The 19023-nt window shown below is 34.0% G+C and overlaps 1 protein-coding gene across 1 annotated transcript in view; it reads right to left on the bottom strand.

Annotated features, from left to right (window-relative positions):
* M7BP (Myosin-7a binding protein) overlaps nt 1–19023 on the bottom strand; it is a 160051-nt gene that overhangs the window by 22515 nt on the left and 118513 nt on the right. Inside the window, exons 6-9 of the mRNA XM_067777248.1 lie at nt 8134–8489; nt 1080–1247; nt 642–753; nt 84–575 (exon numbers count right to left, since the gene is read on the bottom strand). Coding sequence (XP_067633349.1) covers nt 84–575; nt 642–753; nt 1080–1247; nt 8134–8489 — 1128 coding nt within the window. The remainder of the gene's footprint in view (nt 1–83; nt 576–641; nt 754–1079; nt 1248–8133; nt 8490–19023) is intronic.

Raw genomic sequence — 19023 nt, 5'->3', positions numbered from 1 at the left:
AAATTTCCATTATGTTTATGTGTTAGGAACGCTTTTTGCAAACTTGCAATCTAATTTTATGTGGACTGGGTATTTTCTCTTACCTGATATTGGACTTGGTTTGACCTCTGCTTCCTTAACTGTATGATTGAACACACTTGAATTAACAGCTTCAGTATTCAGTGTAGCTCCAACAACAACATGCTCATTTCTCGTTTCGAGAAATTCGGGTGCGTTCGACGCATTTGTTGTATTCGAAACTAAACTCGTACTTTCAATTAACTCATCTAGCACCACTTTTGTATTTTGACCACCAATCAAATGTTTACTCAATATGCGGTCGTTCAACTGATCCAAATTCCCACCATACGTTTTTATTGAAGAATCATCTGTATCTGAGCCCATTTCGGAAAGATCACTTATTTCATCTGTGGTCTTATCCCCAATTTGAGCTCGTACATCATCTTTTGGTGCAGGTACCAACATGCCCACACTGCCAGTCATAGAGGTGGTTAAAGACGAACGTTTCTTTTTAAAGAGCCAATTATCCTCCCAAGTACCTTCAGCGAGAGTGCTTGAAGACATTGAAATATGATCTAAAGGGATAGAATAAAAGTAAATCTTACATAAAAATAGATTTCAAGTATGGACTAATTACTAACCATCTTCTTCCGATTCAGTGACCGCTGCTGATAAATCAGGTAATGGCACCGTATGACCAGCAATATAATCGCTCAAGGCTGATTCGCGGCCCCCAACTAAAGTTTTCGTGATCTGCAACAAAAACCAATCACAATTTAGAGCAAGCTTAAACCTTTGATAACAGCCGGGGATGGTAACAGTTTTATTATAAAAATCGTTTTGCAAGTTATTATTTTAGAGCTTCCTGGTTTTTTTTCTCGGAAAATCAAACTTTTTATTTTTCTTTTTTTTTCATATTCGTTGGTAAATACCTTTGTTTAAAGACTAGTTGCTGTTACGAGCAATTATCAAGCGAAAGCTAAAAAAATAATATTTACCAAAAAGCGATTTTTATAATAAAATGTATAACTCTTACGGTCCCTTGGTAAAAGCAATTAAGTGCGCTCATAAAAACTTACTTTCGGAGATTGTTCGATATCAGTGTAGCTGAAATCGCTTCTTGGCTCTACAGAACTTCCCGAAGAAGTGCTTTGGTTCTCAGCATTAAAATTCGCATCGATAGTGCGTGAGCTTAAGTCAGGCGTGCTCTCCGAAAGTTGGCGTAGGTTACCTTCCCTGTCGGCAATCTGCAAGGTAAATACGCAATATGTTAGGGAGGAAGAAGAAGAAACAAAATCTAAAACAATAATCATAATATATGTGCATGCAAGCATATTTGTCCCTGACTCTGAACTTGTCCGAACCGTGTCACCAAGTTAAGCAGCTTACATCGATTACATCTAAGCCATGCGCGGTAAAACGACCAATAATGAAGCTTATCGGCATTGCAATGCGACTCTCTTCGTGAAATGACGTCACCTTGGTATTTTATTGATTTTGTCATAGTTAAAGTGGCACAATTCTGTGTGGCGAGTGGCCAGAAATCGGAAAATGAGCGCTGCTGAAACTCGGCGTAGAGCCCAATGACCAGAAAATAGCGACACTGACAGTTCGAACGAAATATTGATTTTCATATTTATGAAGCCCAAAAAATGCATGAGCAGAGCTTGCAGATTATATTAATTTTGTTCGCATAATGGTACCCCGTAACGGCATAAATTAATCGAGATAGATATAGACTTCTATATATCAAAATGATCTGGGCGAAAAAACAAATTCATTTAGCAATGTCCGTCCGTCCGTCCGTCGGTCCGTCTGTCCGTAAACACGATAAATTGAGTAAATTTTGAGGTATCTTAATGAAATCTGGTATGTAAGTTCCTGGACTTTCATCTCAGAGTGCTATTTAAAATGAACGCAATCGGACTATAACCACGCCCACTTTTTCGATATCTAAAGAGTGCGATAATTTATTACCAAAGACGGATAAACCGATGAAACTTGGTAGTTGGGCTGACGTTGTGACGCAGAATCAACAAGTAAAGGTGTTTAAGTTCAGGTGTAACGGAGCATTATATACTCAGCGTGAGCTTCAATTGTACATTTCCTTTCAGATAAATTACTTTTCTACATAACACGTGGCACCGCCCGTTTAAAAAAATTTCTTCCCATTTCCTCTTAAAATAAAACTTGATAAGTGAAATATCATTGATTCAAAACTATTTTTTGCTAAGTTATAGCTTATTATTCTAGTCGACGGCCCTTTTAAACTTGTTTTATATCTAAGTTGCCGTGGTCTTTAACCGATCTCGTCCATTTTTCTAGAAATATTTCGTGCTATAGGGAAAATTTGTGTAACAAATTTTATTACGATCCGTTAATTTTTCTTCGAGTTATGGCTCACGAAACAAAGAAAATTGCTTAGTCATAAAAGGGGCGGTGTCTATGTATATGTATATGTTTATTAAGTCTATGATCGAAAAGAATCTTACAGACTAGATACAAATGAATAGAAAGATATAAAAACTATATAGTCAAACTTATATATGTAATTACCGTGTAAATAATAAAAAAGAAAAAAGATAGCAATGAGATGAATAAATAATAAAAATAAATTACAGCCACAAATCCAGAGAAGACTTGAACGTACTTCTCGACAAAGAGAAATCAAGAAGAAAACTCCCTGAGAGTCTACTAAATTCGGTAAGTGCGCGGAAAATCGGGTCAAACATGAAATAGTTAGCTCTACCGACACGCAGATAAAAGAGCAAGAAAGTACGAAAACACCTTATTAGGTACATTAAAATTAACTTTAGCTAGAAGAGCTGAACAATCCAAAGAGCCAGTGATGAGATTATAAACAAACATTAGTAGATGCGCAGCTCTCCGGATTTCCGCCCATTTTTTTAAATTTCAAGTTTTTCCTATTTACTGTTATAAATGCACATGGGAAATGAAATACCATTGATATAAAGCTCTTTTTTGCAAAGATATAGCTTATTTTATTCGTCCACGACCCTTTTAAAAATCTTTTATATAAAAGTGGGCGTGGTCCTTAACCGATGTTAATTTTCTTCAAAGCATTCCTTATAGTAAAGGCAACCTCTCTGCCGAATTTTGTTACGATAGGTTTAACGATTTTTGATTTATGATTAATAATATTTGTAAAATTGATTTCATTACAAGTAGGCGGTGCCACGCCCATTTTAAAAATTTCTTTCCAATTTTTATCAAGAGTCTCAATGTCAGTCCACATTTCAAATTTCAGCATTCTAGGTGTATTATTTATTTATTTAGGTGTATTATTTACTAAATAATCAGGTTTTTTGTGTTTTCCAAAATGTTATATATATAAAAAGTCGGCGTGGTTATCATCCGATTTCGCTCATTTTCAATACCAATCTATTCTGGGTCCAGATAAGCTCGTGTACTAAATTTGGTGAAGATATCTCAATATTTACTCAAGTTATCGTGTTAACGGACAGACGGACGGACGGACATGGCTCAATCAAATTTTTTTTCGATCCTGATGATTTTTACTTTATTTTACTCCAGAATTGTAATCCCAGCCAGCATTTTTTAAAATTTTTGATCATAAAATATTCAACATACCCCAAGATGATTAAAAACGTTCAAATTTAAAAGTATTTCCTATTCGAAAATTAATGTATCGTCGGGAGAAAAATGTACCATAAATGTGATTATTCTTGAATAATCATTTTTGATTAATGTTTCGAAATGCTTTTTATTCATATTTGTTATCATTGTAAAATTGAACTTTAATTGTTTTAGAGTAATATTTGACTGCTTTTCATAGACATTTTCTGATCATATTCGTGAACATATTTCAATCGTTTTGGTTGAGATTTTTGAATCACTTTTGAATACGATTATCATGATTTATTCGTCATATCTCATACAAAATAAGATACTACATGATAATCGTATTTCATCAGGGGAAGAAAGCATGCAGAAGTGCGCTATTTGAACCAAAGGTAATTCGCAAATAAACTTGACCGATATACACCTGCGACTACAACATCCAACATCAGTTATGATCATCAATATCTTAAAAAACGAAGGGATGTTGAAGCCGTATTCAGGTATGTCAAGAGAGTTTCACTTACCTGGGGTTCAAATAGCTCACAACCTTTGTATTGTTCAACCATTATGTATTTTCTGGGAAGCCGAAGGTGGAGAAATGATTAGGGACATATTCGGTTACGAGCAGCATTTACAATTTCTTTTGTATAAATAAAAATAATTTTATATATTTTTTCTAACTTCGTAATTGAAAAAATGTGTGCACGTGAAAAAAATAAGATTTTCAATGAAAAGTAAAATTTTAACAAGTATAAAATTTATTGTTCAGTCAACAAAGATAGTCGGAAAAGATTCGGAAAGCTAATTGTAAAATGATTATCAATTTTTGATCACCTAAAGTAAACACATTTGATTCAAATATAATTCCAAAATGTGATTGAAAAACAATATTCAGTTTTTGCTAATCAAAATTATTCATATTTGATTATTCTTTTTGTTGATTTTTATGAAATATTAAAATTTAATCATCAAAGGACTTCAAAAATGATTCCAAAAAGTGATCGAAAAATGCTTTTCAGTTTTTGATCATCAAAAGTATTCAAGTTTGATTATTTCTTTTGTTCAATTCTTTGATAACTCATTATTTAGTCAGAAAGAGTAATCAAATTATATTTATATGTAGGGAAATTCAAAATTTAATCACCTAAATGCTGAGTGGGAATCAATCAATAACTCAAAATTTCGAGTGGCGAAAATGATTTCTCTCCCTTTTTTCGAAAAGTATGACATTTGCACCAACATTTGCCGCAACATAAAATTATCGAGTGTGATTTTTAAAAAATACGAATTAATTTACATTCAACTCCACGACATTGCCATTCGGCTCCATTCTCCAAACACCGACTCTGGAAGCGCTTTCTCTCCGTACAACTCCTTTGGATGACCACAAAAAACGATTTGAATTTCTTTAAATTAAGAAAATTCTAACCAGCAAATATTTTTTGCTGCTTTATCCAATTAGTGAACAAAATGGCAGATTTTCTTTGGTTGTGGTCTCCGATGGCGCTTTACGTCTTCACAGTTAGAAAGTTGTCAATCGACTAAACGAAAGTATGCCGCTGTTCTGGTATTCTGAATTTAAAATGCATGGGCTTAAACGTTTTTTAATGAATTTTTATGGCAATGTGCAGCGGAAGGAAACCTTCAAAGTGCTCAATGAAAGGTGGAAATTAGTTAAAGCAGGAAAATATAATAGACATGGCCGTCAAAGTGGCGACAATATTTTTACATATCGTTTGGTCTATTTCAAAATATTCTATGTCGAGTTTGTCTTTTTGTGTTCGATGCTAGACTATCGGTACTTGAATGAATTTTTTAAATGAGATTATTATCACAATCGGACGCCATATATTTTACCACACAGGATTTGAGACGAGTGCTTTCCAACCTTCAATTGGATTAGTCAGCAAAATGTCATCTTGGATGTTGTTGCAGCGATTAAGACACTTCCCGAAGGCCTCGGGGAGTGTTATCGATGTTGATGGTCCTTTGCCGGATGCTGATTCGGTACGTTCTGGTAACAAGCAACATCAAGGTACTAGCCCTCTCGGAAACGACTTGGTATGGCCACATGAAACCTTTTAGGCTATATCACCCTCCCACCCCTAGATCCATTAGAACTTGGGGTCGTCAGAGTTTCGGCTGGTCCGGAATTTATTGGACTCTCCCAGAATTAATAATTAAGCTACATATGTAAACTTTAGTATAAACATTAATAATTATGTTCAGCCCGATTCTAAATATTCCCTCGGAATTTTGTTCTCATGGATTTTTTTAATCCCGCGGAAAAATTCGTCCAATTTTCTCCTACGGAGAACAATAATTGGGGAATAGGAATTTCGAATTTTCGAAGTCAGCTGTTTTGCGAATTGAAATTTTGTTGCGCATTTCCAGTTTTGTTTACTAAATTGAAATGTTCATTTATTGCTGCGAATTTTGTTTAAAATTTAGAAAGAAAATACACAATATTGCAATACATATGGTATTGACTGAAATTAGTAATGAATTGGTACCACAGCAACATCAACAGGGGGGGGGGGGTTGGCATAAGAAGAAGAAGACGGCGCAATAACAAGTATCCGCTGGATTTGCCTGCTTCCATCCATCAAAGCAATTTTCTGTCGGCCAAGCCAAGTTGAATTCTTCTTTCGTCATATGCCAAAATCTATTTAAGCATTTTAAAAAATCCTTGCGCCATTTCTTTAGGGCTGCATCAAATTTACCAAGAGCTCCTCCGTTGCTTATTTTTATAATTTTCGACTTAAAAAAAGAAAGAGTATTGATAGAATATTTTTGTATTTTAGCACAAATTCGTACAAATTAGTTTTTTTTTCGTAAAAGAAACAATTTACTTTTTTTTATTTTATTTTGATGAGTTCCCTTTAATCAAATGAAAAAACTCTTAAAAAATGATCATACTTTAGACGCGATATAATTCCGAAAAGTTTTAGATCCTTTTTCTCTTTCAATTTATTTTTCATGTTTCCTAAAAATTAGCTCCAAAGGCATCTTACACGAAAGAACCCGACTTCTATCTACTCAGTTCAAAGTAGCATTTGTCGGAAGGGGTATTTATGATTATTTTTGTGCTACTGCTTGGAAGCAGGCACACTCCCCACTATATCACGGCGATAGCCTATATACCATAAGTCACTTTTTAAATTGTCTTCTTTCAAAGAAAAAAGATAAGCACTCAGAGTCCAACTCGTGACTTAAGACTTTTCGCGTTATCACAAACAATATGGACACTAGGCTGATCGTAATTTCCTTTTTCACTTTCTGAACAATTTCACAAAACGTGTTTTCCAAACCTTTAAGTAATAATGTCTCAAAACGCACAACCAAACTAAAAAATCTTACTCGATTGATCGATTAGATGGCCAAATACCTTAAGAAATATATATAAAAAAGTTGTTCGAAGTCTGCATAAAACACGTAGGTCCATACCGGCGATTTGTAGGAAAAATTAATAAAGCATCCTGACGCAAATTAGAATATAATGTTGGTCTAAATTTCCTCGGAGGTATGTCTAGCCAACTATTTATGTTATTTTTTAGCTGAGAGCGCGGTTGCAAGGCATAAAAAGGGGAACAGGTTCCGATGGGTGGGGCCCGGGGCGAGATACTTAAAATTTTTATAGGCTACTCGGTGAGCTGGGACGTGAAATTTGGAACATTTTTCTTAAAAAATCTGCTGCAAAGCGTACGGATTGGTATATTTTGAAAATCCTATAAAAAGAGGAAAACCTTACGATCGATTTTTAAGAGACTTTCCATTGGGCAACACGAGAGAAATAAATTTCTCTGTGTAGATAAATCCTTTAAAGTATTTTTCGTATGAATTTAAAGCGGGGTTCAAAGGCCAATGGCCGAGTATTAGGTAACGCAAAACGTTTTGCTAGATGGGCTTTCATTCGAACTTTTTACAAATTTTAACACATAGTCGAGGTAGTGGTACTTTTTAAAAATATTGTCTCTCCCAATTCTTAAACAAATCTAATTTGGAAATCGAATGTTAAGTTCTTCAATAATATCTTTACAAATAAAAATTAAGTATGTAACCAATTCGGATGCTTTGTTTTCTTTTATATATCGTTTTGCAGGTAAGAATTCAGTTGAAATAATTACCTACATATTTATGTCGTCACAACCATTATTTAGTTTTACTAGGTTTTCAAAAGATATTGACAAACGTTGGTGGTATTGATTGCTCGTAATTATTTTTCACCCAATTTGTATAAATATGTATGTATGTATGTGCAGTATATTGTTATTTATTACTTTTACTTTCGTTCGACCAACAAGTAGTCGATTGCTCGAGTATGAATGATATGACATCGCAGTGATGTGTGTATATGTGTGATGCCCATTGACATAAGTCAGTGACAAAGTTCATATACCCTACGAATTAGAAGAAAATCAAGCAACGAATCACATATTTAAAGTACGGCAAAATTAAATTTCTAGCCACAATATACTTAAGCAGGTACTTGAACGACTGGAACGTCTGGAGTGAAATGAATATGCTCACCTTATTTAACACTGCAGTGGCTAACAAATCCTGATAGATCTTTGGTTCGAAATAATGATCAGAGCGATGACGATGACGTAGGCGTAGATTTCCATTATGTAACGCTAATTTATCTATAGCTCCATTACTGCGAGCGTGCACATTAAGAGCCACTTCTGATGCACTGCCATTTGCTAATGGTGGCATACCTAAAGTCTCAGCAATAATCGACTCAATCAAGTAACGCAAACGTGTTTGAGAAATTTCCGAAAATTCAGCTGCTTTTTTAACATTTTTGCTATTGTTGCATTGATTGCCGTTTGTAGTGGCTATCGCAGGTTGTGGCGGTTCTGAGTTATTTAAAATACCTGGAAGATCTGAAAATAAAGCGCAAACATTTAATTATGTAAGAAATAAAAAAACAAAAAACATACATACATTAACGTCAAATATAAATAAATAAAGCGTGATCACATACAATCATTCTATGCATTTTACAATAATAAAAACATTCATTTAGCCATGCAACAGCGCACACGGCGTATGAGCAACAAATCTGTGAACAGCTGATAGCTACTTGCTCACTGTTTGTTATTATTGTTGTTGGGGTGAATATATTGTTGTAACTAATATTGTTTATATTCTGGTTGTTGTGTTGTGTTGGTTAAAAACATATTTACATTACCTAGTTTCACCTGAATTATGTAGACAAAGTAAAAGCAAATTAACGCAAAAACCGCATAAGCACCGGTAATTAGGCCCAAAGTAAAGTCCATTTTAATGACTTCTCCCTCACATGTGTTGGCTGCTCGTAGCCATTTATTTTTGTTTTGTTGTTTTGTTGCTTTATTGTTATTTTTAGTTTTGTTTTTGTTTATATTTACAAAGTTTTTAGTTTCGCATGCATTCAGTTTGTATTTTGTTTGTATTTCGTTTTAACCAGCATTCAAAGGTTTCCCCCCTTCAAAGGCTGAAATTGTCACATGCATTTAGTTAAATTTCTAAGTACTTATTTGCAATTTCATTGTGGTTTCAGTTTTGTTTTTGTTGATGCACAAAATGCATGTAATTTTAAATTGATTAGGGTTTTCGTTTAAACTTGTTTGCTTTTGTTGTAGCGTTTTCGTTTTAAAACTGAAGACCGCATATAATATTTGTATATGTAAATATATGTGTAAATATATGGGCACTATTTTCGTTCACTCACGCGCGTTTTTTGTTTTTGCATGAAAAATGTCTTACGCCGAGTCGTAATGAAATTGTTGTATTTTTCTGTGTTTTGCAATAAGTTTGAATTTTGAAATAATAATGTTTATATGTTTGTTAATGCATTAGACACGTAATGCCTTACGCTATCGTAATTACTGTCCAAATGCTTATTGCACTTTGCTACTTGTTTTTGTTGCAATAAAAGTCGATTTTTGTCGAAATTATTGAAATTAGTGATGTTTATGCGAGTGGCTGACATGGGAAACAGAAATTGTATTTGAACAGCTTTGTCATACATTTTTTTTTTGGTTTTTCCAAATGCTCTCGAAAAATATATATAAAAAAACGAAGCAAAAGTAACTGAAAGGAAAAACTTCTGCCTAAATAAGTATGCAGACTTAGGTTATTTAGTATATTCGAAAAATTGTCAGTGAGTGAGTCTGTATATTTTGCGCGCCTTCAACGCTTAAACTACTGGAAAGATTTTCACTCAATTTTGCACACTTATTTTCGGTAGCACGCAATTGGTAATTTTTTATATACAAAATGCGGACGCCGCTAAGTCCAACATCTGTTTGTATATTATGATAATGAGAAGTGTAGTTAGACCGGATTTTTGTGTAAAAAAAACCATGTAAGTCAACGAGGAGGATCTCTTAAACCAATTTGGCTACATTTTGCGGGTATGTGATAAAAATCAAAATATTCATTCATAGGTTTTCATATATGCATATATGTAATATATGATAATATACATATATGTATAGAAACATTTATGCATAAAGACACAAACTTTATTTACAGCTGATTAGATACATTTTCGACTTTTTATATAAACATAATCATAATTATAAATATAATATAAACGAGTTGAGCTGGTGAATTATACATTTTTTATGTTTGTATGTGTAATGGTGTGTTCGATTTTTACTTAAATTTAAGAATTAATTAGCTTAGCACCGATCATTACTAACTGTTATTCAATTTTTATTTTTGTTTATTAGGGCATACTGAAAAGAAATAAACATTTATGCCATGGATTCATATCGAAAACCGCGCTGTCATCATCATAATGTTTTTTCCTAAAGGTTTCAGCGAGATTCGAACCACTAATCGTTTGCTGAAACTTACAGTCTCCTAACCACTGAGATACTGTTTTGTATTTGCTTTCTTGCTTAGCTAAGTTTATCCCATATTCTTTCAACAACATAAAATAAAGTGGGAGTGGTAGTGAGATAAATAGAATAAGGGATGGACAAGAATAAGAAGAACAAGTAGACGAGAATGGTATACAGGGAGAAGAGGGTATGCAGAGAGAGCGAAGCTCAGTTTTGAATAAAGGCAAGCCAACGGCAAGACAAAATCTGCCAGGTACACTAGTTATATTATATATTCTTCATGCATATACTAAATTTGCTTTTATATTTATATTATACCTGCCCACCAATTAACAGTTTTCTCGGCAGCAGGTACCTTTTTTTATGATTCAGTATTAATATGACACACATTAATTATATTTGATGAGATAACAAAGGGCATCGTTAAAAAGGTTATCAATTTAACAAAATATATGTATATTAGGTGTGTTTATAAATAGATTAAAATATTTGAAGGATGAATATATGTATGTAAATTGTTTAAATGACTTGCGCCCACTTAAATACATTTTTGATAAGTCAGGAAAATGTCAGGAACGCATCTTTATAAGTGACTTTCGTACACTTAAATAACTCCTAATGCACCTCAGCATTATGCTCATGCTAAATCATCTCTGCTTCATTGGGAAATTGCTCTTCCCTTGGAGTTAATTTCCAGTTTTGAAGTGCCTATAAATGCCTTTCGCACATCTATTTTCGTTCTCTTTTTGATATCATCAAACCACCAAGGTGAGTCGGATCGGACAACAATCATCATCATCATCACCGATTTCACGACTCTACCAAAAAAATTTGCTCTTTGTCCTAAAGTTTATTTCATGGTTTTCTGTTTTATTATAAACAAAAACGAAAAAAAGATACCTTTTTTCGGAATAAAGTTTGCTTTCGTAACAGTTATAGTAACAATACGCATCACGCTAAAGTGATAACTAAACAACGATCAGCTGTTTTGTACAAAGCTAGAAGAACCTAAAATGTCGTCGCGAAAGTGTAAATATGAAGCTGATGCTTTTTGTTATATATTTGGGCAATTAATTAAAGTTCGAGATATAAAAGATGAATTAAATAAATCTCTCATCCCCTGTGAAGCCTACGAAGCATATTTTGGCTCTCCGGTTTGGAATCAAGACAAGACATGGGCTCCACATGTTGCTTGTAGTTATTGTAAAAGATGGTTGGAAGGTAAGCAAATTTTATTTAAATAGTAAATTAAATAAAGTAGACATATTGATTGCTCTTTCTATATTTTAGGTTGATACCAAAAGCCACGTTAAAAACTGCTACTTTTGCATTGTGAATACGAGTCAAAGAAGTAGAGGTAAAAATGCAAAACCTATATAATATCCTGCTCCAGTCGCATATGATCTGACACGGCCAGTACCAGAGCCATCGAAAAAATTATCGCAGAGAAATGGATCATCTCTTGGTTCTTATAAAAGCTATGCCGATAAGGAGTTTTACCGACACCAGAATAACCAAAAGATCATTTCATCACTACTGAACATTTTAATGATTTGATTAGAGATTTCAAATTTATCAAAATGTAAAGCAGAGCTTTTAGGCTCTTCTTCGAACAACGTTATCAAGGCCAATATAATGAAAACATGATGGGAGACTATAATTGTGTACTTTTTTGTAGGTTATTTCGATATTAAAACTTAAGAAAAATATTTATTTGAATTTTTTCATTTTCAAGTAAAAATTAAAACTACAGATTTTGCAAAATATCGTTCAAGCGGTTTCCTAAATAGGAAAGCAAACTTTTTTATGCCATATATTTTTTTTTCGTCAAATTATGACCTAAAGAATTGAAATTTAATGCTTTCAAGTCAAAGTCAAATTTTGTGTTGACCCGTGTTATCTACATCGTTGCATCACCGCCAACTAGAAGCACTTTTCATAAACTAATCATCGAGCGTAACTATATTGAATTCCTTGAAATATCTCTATTTGTAATAAGTGTCATGTAAAGTTTAATCAAGTACATCATTAAAATTAGATTCTTTAAGTTAGATTAAAAGGTCTTCTCTAAGTTTAACATAAATACAGAAAAATTCCTATTTTCTTGACCTTCTTCAAATAATTTAAACTTAAACTTAACAAAGGCCTAAGGTATAACAAAGAAACAATATTTAATATGTTGAACTAAGGGAAATCGAAAGAGGTCTAACATTTTTTTGGCTTACATGAGCCATTTAGTGTAGTTATCTGAGGTTAAAGTTCAACATAAAATTGTATGAATTATTTCTGATGATTCTGTGAAGGCATAAATCTACTAAACGGGGCAAAAAGCAGTGGAAACTCTTAATATTGTTCACTTAATGTTTTACACTGCACATATAAGACACCCTATTTTTAAATGTACTGTTATTTGCTATTTAGTCTGTTTAATTGCTCAATTTGTAGACTATAAAATAAATAAATAAATAAATAGAAAAATCAAATTATTATATAGTGTGAGGAATATTAGTATCACTAAGTGATACTCACATCACTTCAACAGTTTAGCGATTCGAACGTTAGCTGAAGGTTGCAAATAAGCAGAATTTCCCAAAATTCGTCACAATATTTAGTGATTTCGGTGTTAAATTTCCCATGCGACTTGTATGGAAAACCTTAAGTCGCGATGGGGCATCTGTAAACATTAAAATAAGAAGCTGAAAGTTTTACAGGCTATCTTTAGATGTGCTGAACAATATTTTCATTATACCAAAAATAAACAAACTTTTTTTGCCTACCCTAATATACAATTATTATTATAGTTTATTAATAAACAATATCTAATGTTAATCTAATATTAATCAGGATTAATACAAGATAGGGATGGTCGTAGGATTTAAGGATATGCCGGATAAAATTAAGAAGGCATGTTGAACCCGTTGAAGAAGATCATAAGAACCACTTAGAAAAGGGTCGGGATAGGCAGGTTTTGTAGCCAATATGAAAAGGTTTGTATCCCCACCATCATATACTTCATTATCTATATATCTTCGCAGTTTTGCGCTGTAGTTTTGCTATATTTCCTGTTAGAAATGCGGTAATATTCCTGAACAAGAAAACAGCTGAGAATCGAAAATATATATTTATTTATTTACGGTCTTGTAGACCTAAATTAGGTACATGTATGTATGAGATCATTATCTAAATGGTAGTGCTTTGCTTGATTTCTTAAATTTATTGATATTTGGACATTGTTTTATTTCACATGGTAGATCGTTGCATTCTCTCAATCCCTCGTAGTATATATTGTTCTTGTCGAATTCTGTTTCTTGTGTGGTAGCCATGAACCTCGTTGTTGTATGTTACTCGGTCATTTAAATATTTCGGCAGGTTGCCGTCATGTTGTGTATGAATTTTAGAGTGTAGTATACAATGAGTTGCTTTACACTCCGCCAATTTAAACTTTCTATCATTTCATGTATTGGGGTATTATATCTCTTTCAAAGAATAAACCGCATTGCTTTATTTTGATTCACCTGTAGCTTTGCGATGTTCGAGTCGGCTAACATGAATAATATCATAGGGCAGTATATGAAATTAGGTTCTATAATGGACCTATAAACCATAATTTTATAATATATGCTGACGTCCTTGCATGTCCGGAACATAAATCCATTTTTTTTTTTATATTTTTGCCTCTGTATATTTAAGATGTTCATCGAACTTAAGTTTCCCATCAATTATAATTCCTAGGTATTTGATTTCTTTGACTTTTTGTATGGTACTATTTGCTATTATCAAGGCTATATTAGTTTCTTCTGCATTCTTTCTTCTCACGATCATCCATTTCTTTTTTTAAATATTTATTTTAAGCTAATTTTGACACAACCAGTTATATACAGCATTCTAGTCCGCTTGCATTTTAGACATTGCTTCTATCTCCGACGAACAACTTATTGTCAATAATGCATCATCCGCGAAGAGTCGTATCTTGCAGTGGCTAAGACAGTTCTTTATATCGTTTATATATACAATGAATAATATTGCAGCAAGAACAGATCCTTGTGGAAGACCTATGTTAACATCAACTTCCGGCGACGATGCGCTTCTAATTATGGTTTTCTGTTTTCTGCCAGTAAGGTAGCTTTTAAACCTCCGCAGTGCTGTATTACGTACCCCAATGTTATGCACTTTCCTCAGTAGGATGACCCTATCGATGGTTTCAAATGCCCTTTTTAGGTCCAGGAAGACCGACACTGTTACTAACTTGTTTGACAGGCTTTCTTTCCATTCAGCTATAACCAGGTTTAGAGCGGTTTCACAAGAGTGTTTGGATCTGAACCCTGATTGTTCATATATGATAATTTCATTTTTTATTCAGGTAATCGAGAAGCTGGTCTTTTACGATTTTCTCTAAAATCTTTTCATCACTAGGCAACGTATTAATAGGCCGTATTTCCACTGGTTTTTCAGTCCCTTTAACTTCTTCAACTGGTCTCACTGTCGATGTTTTCCAGCATGCTGGGACTACACAAGATATGTACGTACATTACTATTAAGAACCTATTTGTCTATTTCGTTTTTATTCAAAGCATGTAGTATTTAAAATAAAATGTAGTATTTAAATCAGTGTTTAGTTTGCATTTAATGATGGAGTCGCTGAATACTCACAACTTTGCAAAATAAACTAAATTAAAGATCCATATTAAGCAGTAAGCTAACTTCAATTACCAGCTTACGCTACGGTCGATTGTCTAAAATATATTTTCATATGCGTACATACATACATACATAAATGAAACATATAAATTTACAAGTACGTACGTGATCGCCTGCCACATCGAGGGTCTTGGGTTGAAGGCCCGGGAAAAGTTACATCAAAATTCTTTAGAAACAGTTTTTCTTAAAGCGGGGACATCACTCGGCAGGCTTTTTGCAATTACTCCGAGTGTAATTCAACTATGAAAGTGGATATTCATTTGCAGTGCCGTCCCGCTAAATAAACAAGATGCGAATTAGAGGAATAGCTCGGCCTAAACTTCCAACGAGGTATATCACGCCCTGTATTTATTTATTTATTTGTTATGAAAATATGAAAATCTTTTTTTCGCATCACTAGTTTTCTGTTATTCCATACAAATGCCTGAAAGCAATTTTTACGTAAATTAGATACCGTTTTTATAAAACGACCAAAGCGGCTTTTAGAAGCGGCGCATTTTTTCTGGCCAAATGAGTTTCATGCCTACAAATTCATGTTTATTGTCAATCAACCAATCGGTCAATAATTAAGTAGTGGACAAGCTATGTTGTAAGTGTATAATTTCGTATGAAATATTTCCTAGCGTTTGTTAATAAATACATATTTACACATTTTTTTTTATGCTGGTGATTGATGACTATTTCTACGCTTGAGTGTTTATATTTTTTTGTTTTGTTTAACGCTTCTACTTTTTTTGCTTAGATTTTTTAATTGCGAGTTCATTTTAAACTAATTTTATTCACTTCACTGTCGTGAAGTATATTTTTTGTTTAGTTACATTTTATATAAAACTTTAATTACATTACATTACATTTTAATTTCAAAGTTTTCAACAAATAACATTTAACTTTTAAATTCGCTGGCAAGTTTTTTTTTTCTATGCGAAGTTCTAAGTGTCGAAGTTCGGCTGTAATTTGAAGAGAATTGAATTGTATAGCATTGCTTTAAAACTATAGCTGCAATGGCATACTGTAAACACAGGGTGTCAATGTGCATTAAGTTTAATTATATATTTTTTATTTGAGGATATTGTTAGTAATTTTACACAAAACTATGTCTAAATGTACATATTGCCGTTTCGAAAACGAAATATATTGTAACGAATTTACTGAAATTCCGCTTCTTCCAAATCTTCTACTAACGTTCGAATCACTAAACTGTTGAATAAATAACTCCAATTTTCAATAATGCAAAATGGCCTTTATTAAAGTACTTCAAAATAACGTACTTCACAATAACACTACTATTGCTCGCCAGGTGGCTTCTTAAATCCAACTGATTGTTGCGCCTCTACTGTTGCTGCCTTTTATACTCTATGATTTCTCGTTCGCATCTTCTAGGCGCTTCCATTTCCAGAATCTACTAGTTGGTTATCTGCTATAAATTTCTCAGCTATAACTACAGATGCACAATTTTGATAGCTTCTCTTACAGCTCATGCGCGTGTGTTTGTGAGTAATACTTGCACAATTATTGCATACTTTCAGGAGTATCTCAGATATATGCATGTTGTTTTGCGTTGCTTCTCCGCTGCGTGTATGTACAATATGTAGACATAATGATTAGTTTGGTTATGTGCATAAAAGTCACTGCTTAGCATCGGCTTAGAGATGACAGTACCCCTTAATGTTGCTAATATTCATAACAATATATAATTTGAGCTCAGATATGGCATTTTTGAAATAAATTCTCAGATAGGCGATTCTTCAGCCGAATTCTGTGATATTTAACTCAGCAGTCGATACCGGGATCGTAATCGGAATTTACAAACTGGTTTAGTGAGTTCAGAAGTGAAAGCAGGTAAGAATAGGGAAATATTGAGTAAGTTGATGATGACGACTAAATAATAAAATCCTTTCCGAAGTTGCATTAAATTTATCGAAAAGAGTTTTTTGTCATTGCTATTTCAAATAACTTTTAAAAGGCCAATATTTCACCAGCTTTGTGACTGTTATTAGTAAGGGGTGGTGCGATCCAAATGTAGCTTGTTCAAACGACTGCATGGACTTTTCGTCGGCTTAACAGATACGACGAGAACATCACCTGTTTATGCGCGTATAGCTTAAGGTTTAATCTTTCGAAATATGATAATACATTACAGACAGATTAGGGTTTAGTGGGTCGCCTTTCAAAAGAGTGAGGATGTCCTATACACAGAGGTATCACAGTAAGGCTCAAAAATCTCTCCTAGAGTGTTTAGGCCAGAGACACTTCTTTACAAACAAACAAAAAAAAAAAAAAAAAACAAGTAAGGAAGGTTCGGGTGTAACCGAACATTACATACTCAGTTGAGAGCTATGGTGACAACATAAGAGAAAATAACCATGTAGGAAAATGAACCGAGGGAAACCCTGGAATGTGTTTGTATGACATGCGTATCAAATGAAAGGCATTAAAGAGTATTTTATGAGGGAGTGGGCCATAGTTCTATAGGTGGACGCCATTTAGGGATATAGCCATAAAGGTGGATCAGGGTTGACTCTAGAATGCGTTTGTACGATATGGGTATCAAATGAAAGGTGTTAATGAGTATTTTAAAAGGGAGTAATCCTTAGTTCCATAGGTGGACACCGTTTCGAGATATCGCCATAAAGGTGGACCAGGGGTGACCCTAGAATTTGTTTGTACAATATGGGCATCAAACGAATGGTGTTAATGAGTATTTTAAAAGGGAGTGGGCCTTAGTTCTATAGGTGGATGCCGTTTCGAAATATCGCCATAAAAGTGGACCAGGGGTGACTCTAGAATGTGTTTGTACGATATGGGTATCAAATTAAAGGTATTAATGAGGGTTTTAAAAGCAAGTGGTGGTTGTTGTATAGGTGGTCGCCTTTTCGAGATATCGCCATAAAGGTGGACCAGGGGTGACTCTAGAATGCGTTTGTACGATATGGGTATCAAATGAAAGGTGTTAATGAGTATTTTAAAAGGGAGTAATCCCTAGTTCCATAGGTGGACGCCGTTTCGAGATATCGCCATAAAGGTGGACCAGGGGTGACCCTAGAATTTGTTTGTACAATATGGGTATCAAAAGAAAGGTGTTAATGAGTATTTTAAAAGGGAGTAATCCTCAGTTCCATAGGTGGACGCCGTTTCGAGATATCGCCATAAAGGTGGACCAGGGGTGACCCTAGAATTTGTTTGTACAATATGGGTATCAAAAGAAAGGTGCTAATGAGTATTTTAAAAGGGAGTAATCCTTAGTTCCATAGGTGCACGCCGTTTCGAGATATCGCCATAAAGGTGGACCAGGGGTGACCCTAGAATTTGTTTGTACAATATGGGTATCAAAAGAAAGGTGTTAATGAGTATTTTAAAAGGGAGTAATCCTTAGTTCCATAGGTGGACGCCGTTTCGAGATATCGCCATAAAGGTGGACCAGGGGTGACCCTAGAATTTGTTTGTACAATATGGGTATCAAAAGAAAGGTGTTAATGAGTATTTTAAAAGGGAGTAATCCTTAGTTCCATAGGTGGACGCCGTTTCGAGATATCGCCATAAAGGTGGACCAGGGGTGACCCTAGAATTTGTTTGTGCAATATGGGTATCAAAAGAAAGGTGTTAATGAGTATTTTAAAAGCGAGTAATCCTTAGTTCCATAGGTGGACGCCGTTTCGAGATATCGCCATAAAGGTGGACCAGGGGTGACCCTAGAATATGTTTGTACAATATGGGCATCAAACGAAAGGTGTTAATGAGTATTTTAAAAGGGAGTGGGCCTTAGTTCTATAGGTGGACGCCGTTTCGAAATATCGCCACAAAGGTTGACCAGGGGTGACTCTACAATGTGTTTGTACGATATGGGTATCAAATTAAAGGTATTAATGAGGGTTTTAAAAGGGAGTGG

Source organism: Eurosta solidaginis, chromosome 3 (genome assembly GCF_040869045.1).
Source record: "Eurosta solidaginis isolate ZX-2024a chromosome 3, ASM4086904v1, whole genome shotgun sequence".
Lineage (NCBI taxonomy): Eukaryota > Metazoa > Arthropoda > Insecta > Diptera > Tephritidae > Eurosta > Eurosta solidaginis.
Note: the sequence above shows the minus strand (reverse complement) of the source record. Positions and strands in the feature narration are given on the sequence as shown.